This window comes from Scardinius erythrophthalmus (assembly GCF_964197995.2).
Source record: "Scardinius erythrophthalmus genome assembly, chromosome: 19".
Taxonomy (NCBI): domain Eukaryota; kingdom Metazoa; phylum Chordata; class Actinopteri; order Cypriniformes; family Leuciscidae; genus Scardinius; species Scardinius erythrophthalmus.
This window is the reverse complement of record NC_138239.1, coordinates 1,892,501-1,900,000: the sequence shown is the minus strand read 5'-3', so window position 1 is coordinate 1,900,000 and position 7,500 is coordinate 1,892,501. Positions and strand designations below refer to the sequence as shown.

Genomic DNA, 7,500 nt, shown 5'->3' with positions numbered 1-7,500 from the left:
TGACCGATATGGGTTTTTCATTGGCTGATTCTCATAATGACATCTAGCAGTGGTTCACAACTTCAGATTTTACAGTGAACATCAACCCAGAACACTAAACACCAACACTTTATTTATATTACAGTGAACTGATTACTGATTAATCCCATATAATCCCATGTGTATTATATATATATATATATATATTGTAAATACATAAAATATAATAAATATATAAAAATTGTGTATATATATATATATATTTATACACATTTTTTATATATATTTATTTATATATTTATAAAAAAATATATATTTGTGTGTGTATAGCCTATATATGTGTATATATATATACTATATATATATTTATGATAAATATAATATTTAATTTAACTTTTATGTATTTGTTTTATATATATACATATACGCAAATGTATATATATATACACACAAATATATATAAAAAATATATATAAAAATAAATATATTTTGTAATATGTATACTGTATATATACAATAAATAGATATATAAAATTATATATATATATATATATATACACATATTTTTTGTTTGTATATATTTATTTATTTATTTATATATTTATTTATTTGTGTGTATATATATGTGTGTGTGTGTGTGTGTGTGTGTGTGTGTGTACCCTTTATATATATATATTTAAAATATATATAATATATAATTAAAGTGTTTTGTGTGTATATATATATATATATATATATATATATATATATATAGATTAGGGCTGGGCGATATGACGAAATATATCGTCTGGACGATAGAAAATGTCTATCGTTTTATATAAGGCTCTATCGTTTACGCCACGATAAGGCGTTTTACGGCAGAATTAACCTCACGGCATGCCCATGCACGCTGCAATACATAAACAAACATGGAGGAAGACGGTAGTAAACGCGGTTCAGACCAGGGTAAGTTAATTCTCAACTAGATGACCAGCCAACCCAACCCGTTAGTAGCTCCACAACAGCGCGCATCTGTGCATTCATTCATTCACACACACACACACACACACACACAGAGAGAGAGAGAGAAACGCGATTCATATTTAAACAGTCTTTTTGCGTGTACAGATTGCGATTAGAACAAAGCAAATATAGAACTGACCTATTCCTCAACCGGATCCGTTGCTCCTCGAAATGAAAACGAGGTGAACCTGAAAGTGAACATATCCAACTGATTGTGGGTGTTCACTGTCACAGGTTTGCGTGGATTGCCTCAGATTATTTGCTTTTGAATAGCGCGCGCTCTCCGTAATTAAGATCAAAGTCAACAGAATATTTTGAATCTCTTTTGCACTTATAAGAAAAAAAAAAACTATCGCGCCGGCGCGATTGTCGAACCCAGGGGGTTAAAAAATAGATTTTCGCCAAAAATCCTCTTTGGCTCCGCGGCTGCCATGGTAAACAATGTTAGCCTGCCGGTGACTGAAGTCTCACGTCACGTGCGAGTCAAGAGCGAAGTGATTGACATGACCAGGCTACTGTAGCTATGGCTTGGATTCGTTAGCAAACATTGCCCCCCTGTGGTATTTGCATGTTACTATCACAAGCATAATGTTGTGGCCTGCCCAGAAAAACATTGGTTCTAATAATTATTTACCTCCGCCAACAGCGAGACCGGCCAATGTTAGAGACCCGGCCGGTAATGGAATACAGGCCAATATTAGAGGATTTACGGTAGACTATTCATGAACTGAATTAACAGAAAAATTGCTATATCGTTATGTATATCGTTATCGGGATATCAAATGAGCTATATCGGGATATGAAATTTTGGCCATATCGCCCAGCCCTAATATAGATCATCTCAAAATGGTAAAGTACAGGCCCATTACTCAGCCTGGCTGATATAATTGTGTTGTAGTTTTTTCCTGACCGGTTCTCCACTCATGTGTGTGTGTGTGTGTGTGTGTGTGTAGGTGAGGAGTCCAGCTGATGGATGAGGATGAGGATGGTGTGTGTGGGAAGGGTCGTCAGCGCTGGCCTTCCTCTCGCCTGCAGATAAAGCCTTCAGAGACGGCAGGGCGTCCCGCTCCATCACCCAACGGCATGCTGACCTGTGGAGTGCACGAGCCCAGACGCTTTCTCTACGGTACACACACATACCTCTCTCTGGCGGATCAGAACCTGGACCACAAAACCAGTCACAAGGGCCAATATTTTGAAATCGAGATTTAAACATTATATCTGAATAAATAATCTGTCCATTGATGTATGGTTTGTTAGGATAGGACAATATTTGTCTGAGACACAACTATTGTAAATCTGGAATCTGAGGATGCAAAAAAATCTAAACATTGAGAAAATCTCCTTTAAAGTTGTTCATTTATGTTCTCGATTGTGCTGCATTCACTCACAGAAATACATGTTTTATATATTTACGGTAGGAAATTTACTAAATATCTTCATGGAACATGATCTTTACTGAATATCCTCATGATTTTTGGCATAAAAGAAAAATCTATAATTTTGACCCATACAATGTATTGTTGGATATTGCCACAGATAAACCCGTGCGACTCGAGACTGGTTTCGTGATCCAGGGTCACACATTTATCATCTGTCATCATGACTTCAGTTGCTTTATTACCTGTGTTTGTTCCCAATCGCTTTGCAATGCAAATGACAGCATGCAGTTACACACAGAATCTCTGATCATCAGGGGTGTCACAATATATCGCAATACAAAAATGCAACAATATGTATCGTGGAGAGTGACAATATATATTGTGTATCGTTCAACCAAAATAAAAAGTACTGTTTGAGTTCAAGTTTTCAGAGTTTTAGTGTCAGTACTACATTAAACTATCATATATAATGTGGAATATAATGTATAATAATGCAGTGCGGGAATGATAATGCCAAATGTCTGATGTTACCAGTAAAAAGTGGCCGATATTATTTTAAATGTATCTAGTCAGTGAAAGAGTTCAAGAATATTCATGTAAAATAATTCAGTATTTCAGCTTCAGAATCATGAATATTGTTATTCTGGTGTCTCTATTGTCCTGTGCTTTGGGTTTCAGCACCAAGTCCAAGAATATTCATTTACACACACAGTGTAATATCAAATTTTAATCAACAGTTCATTTTTTGTTAACCTTTTATCATATGTCTCGCAATAATATGGTATCATGAGTTCAGTATCGTCATGTGTGTCGAATCGTGACGTGAGGGGATCGTTACACCCCTACTGATCCTGCTTCTTATTTAATCCCTCAGGAGAATCCATCAGGAGTGGACAGTCAGTAAAGCGTGACGCTTGCGACACTAAAGACATGGGTTCGATTCCCAGGGAGTCCATGAGCTGATTATTAAATTATTCTAGAGTTGAAATCACACTGAGTGTGTCAAATATTCTCAGTTATCAACCTCAGAACTCATTACATTAGAAGGTTTGTGTTATAGCAAAAAAATCAGTTATCTTCTGAGAAAATGGTAACACTTTACAATAAGGTTCATTAGTAAACATTAGTTAACTTCCTTAGTAAACATGAACTAAGAACTTCAGCATTTATTAATCTTAGTTAATATTAATTTCAACATTTACTAATACTTATTAAAATCTTGTTAACATTAGTTAATGCACTGTGAACTAACATGAACACACAATGAACGGCTGTATTTTTATTAACTAACATTAACTAAGATTAATAAATACAGTAACAAATGTATTGCTCATTGTTAGTTCATGTTAATGTTAACTAATGAACCTTATTGTAAAGTGTTACCCAGGAAACATAATCGTTGTGCATCATTTGTTGTATTTACATTTGTACCAGTCAAAAGTTTAGGATTTACAAGATTTTTAAGGTTTTTAAAAGAAAACGAATGTGATTTGTACGTCCCGTCCTGAAAAAAAGCTGTTTGTTTTCAGTCTGAGGCTTCAAAACAGAAACTTCCTGTTTGACTTCTGTGAGAAATCAACGTCACGACTTCATGACTCAACGCTTTAGACCACAGAGGCCTTTTCTCTCACGTTTATTTTTAAACCTCTTTGCTTTTTTGGCACTCGAAGCCTCTTTGAAGCAGATAGTCGAAATATACTTTTAACATCTTAACATAAAACTACTAGATATTTTCTGATTATGATGCTTTTGCTTTATAACTTATGTATGTTAACCATTTTGAATGTTGTTATATTTTCTTTATCCTTTTAGTATTAGTATTGTTATTATAACTTTTGTTATCAGTAGTGTTATTGTATTTTCTTTCTAAAAGGAAAGCCTCCCGTGGACAGGTGTTGAACATTAGCATATGGCTCATCCAATGTAATTATAATGTCCGTGTCAAATAATACAAAAACCAAAACAAAACATGATGAAAACCCAAAACACCAGACTTGACCTTTGCCCTCTTTTCTTCGAGCTGTTGTTGTTATATACAGCATTATATAGGCTTGTATGCTAAACACCCTAATGTCTCATCAGGGTTGCGGACTCTCAATAACACACTCTCGTTAGCAGTAATGAGCAAAGTTCATCATCAGCAGTGACTGTAGTGTTGAACTTGTGCGGTCGGTGTGTGTGTGTGGTCAGATGTTCAGATAGAGTCATTAGAAGTCAGTCAGTATATAAACTTCTTAATGATATATTAATCTGATGTTGAAATATAAACATTTACAAAACTTTTTTATGACAGATTTTATTTAAACATGCATTAACTCTTTCCCTGCCAGTGTTTTTGAAAAAAGTTGCCAGCATTTTATATTGTTGTATGAATATCTGAGCATATATCAAAAGAAAAAAGCCGAGCCTGTATGTGGGAAAGTTTCATAAAAAGAGCAATATTTTGAGCAAAAAGCTGAGAAATCATGTTTTTGTCAAAGACTGCATCTGGATCAGATTCAGAACGATGGTTAAAACACAGATGGAGTAAATCGAGTCCATCAACACCCTAAAGCTCCACAGGCCTGTAGTCCTGAGTCGACATTTCATTCAGTGACATTAGTTTTGATTTATGTGTTGTTTAATATTGATCGCGTCATATTTTACATGTGCATCTGCTTACACATGACATTGATTGATATGAATTATTTCTGCTTCTTCTTCACATGTGTTTTGATCAGGAGATTCAGGACTCTTTCAGTAGATGTGTAATAGCGCCCCCTACCGTATAACAGTGAACATTTCCGTCAATGGCGGGGAAATAGTTAAACGTCACTTTATTTTCAATGCTTTCGATCCTCCAAAAACCATTTCAGCTGAAACCAATAATACATTTTTTTGTTGTTTCTTTATTTAAAGTCCCCCTGTTGTCAATAATTATATCCCTTAAAACATCTTTGATCACCAAAATGACATATTTAAATGTTTTTTTTCCACTTCATGCCTTAAAATATCTTGAATGTAACTCGACACCCTCGCCTCATTTAGTATGCACGGTTCTATGAATATGCAAATGAGCCCCGCCTCCACTCACTCACTCAGCTCAGAGATCCACTGGTTGACGATCACACGTTGATCTGATTGGTTACAAGGTAGTTTGTGACGTCAGAAACACCAGCGATTTCAAAGCGTGTTTTTGAGACTGTCTTTGGTTCACTGCAGTTTTAAGGAGGAAATACTCAGCAATGCTGTCGACTTATGAGTTTACACACGGTTTGTCGTGTTAAAAACACCACATAAACAAAAACAACTTTAAAAGCTGGATTTTCACCACAGCTGGGCTTTCAAAGTATATTTTAAGTTCAACTGTGACGCTTTCATAACATTGATCTGTTGGTTTGAGTGTTTGGAAAACCTGTTTGAAAACAGCCATCATTTCTGCATTTCCACCTGCTGCCACTAGAGGTTCAGAAATCACACAATTCACATTTAAAATCAGCATGAAAGTGAAGTTGCACTCGTCTTTTCTTCTCTATTGTGTCAGATATCCGAGAGAAACACTTCTGGAACATGAACAGATGTGGGCGGGGCTTGATTGTGTCTGTGGGGAATTGATTGGATGATTGAACAGTTGTGGTTTGCTATTGGCTGATCTCATGTGAGTGACAGGTTGCCCCGCCCACATCATCAGAGAAGAGATGCTGCAAGATATTCTGATTCAAGATTACGATGAATTTTAATTAACGATGAATAATCATTTATGCAATATTGCAGGAATTTTTTTTTTCATCCATTTTGATTTAATGCTGATTTGTGGCTCATGTCACCCAGACTCATGTTGTATTATTCTGTGTTTGTGTGATCAGGTAACGCAGGATTGCTTCTGCCCGGTCGCTCTCAGCCCGCAGACGCGATGCGAAGGGAGAACGAGCCGATGGACCCGCTCAGAGTCGAGACGCGCATCGGACAGAAGCTCCAGCTGATTGGAGATCAGTTCTACCAGGAGCACATGATGGTGAGTCTGCATCAGATTATGAGGTCGATCTCCAGCCCAGAGCACAATGGGAGCGTACAGTAGGGCGGCTCGCGTGAGATTACGTCTCGCTTCACTGCTCGTTTACACAAAGCATTTTCCCTGTGCCGTGTTTGTTTTGGCCGGAGTGTTTCCTGACTGTAGTTGTGTGACCCTAAAGACACGAGTTAACTCGGGCAACCCCTCTCGTCCTGTTTACTGCACTCACTTCCTCCACTGAGGGTCCGCTACACTGCAGTGTGTGTGTGTGTGTGTGTGTGTGTGTGTCGTAGTGTCATGGAGACACTGTTATTATTATTTTGACTTTGTTTTGAATTTTATATTTTGATTTTTAATTTGAAATGCTTGTCCTTGTTATGTTAACTGTAAGATTTCCTAATCCTTGATGAAAGCGTTTCAGACACTGAGAGGATGAGGATACTGGGGATATTATGAGAAAATGAGTGTGTTTGACCTTGGCTGCATGTGAACCTGTTGTAGGAGAAACAAAAACAACACAAGGAGCGCTTGAACTACTTCTGATACTGCATGTTGATGAGGTGCTCGTGTCCAGAAGGTTAGTCGGGATTTGTCCAGCCGATAACTTTCAGAAAACATCCCTTATCTATAATCATTCTGATGCGTCTCTTTCCCACTCTCTACGTCTCACTCACACACACAGACACACACACACACACACGCATACACACACACTTACACACACACACACACACACACACACACACACACACTCATACATGCACACACATACACACACACATGCTCTCACACACACACACACACACACACACACACACACACACACACTCATACATGCACACACAGACTCGCTCTCTCTCACACACACACATACTCATACATGCACACACTTACACACACACTCGCTCTCACACACACACTCATACATGCACACACAGACTCGCTCTCTCTCACACACACACATACTCATACATGCACACAATTACACACACACTCGCTCTCACACACACACTCGTACATGCACACACAGACTCGCTCTCTCTCACACACACACATACTCATACATGCACACACTTACACACACACTCGCTCTCACACACACACTCATACATGCACACACAGACTCGCTCTCTCTCACACACACAC

At 37.4% G+C, this 7,500-nt stretch overlaps 1 protein-coding gene across 1 annotated transcript in view; it reads left to right on the top strand.

Moving 5' to 3' along the window:
• bmf1 (BCL2 modifying factor 1) overlaps positions 1–7,500 on the top strand; it is a 25,001-nt gene that overhangs the window by 2,717 nt on the left and 14,784 nt on the right. Inside the window, exons 2-3 of the mRNA XM_081347674.1 lie at positions 1,935–2,107; positions 6,209–6,357. Of these exons, the coding sequence (XP_081203800.1) occupies positions 1,951–2,107; positions 6,209–6,357 (306 nt within the window). The 5' untranslated portion in view covers positions 1,935–1,950. The remainder of the gene's footprint in view (positions 1–1,934; positions 2,108–6,208; positions 6,358–7,500) is intronic.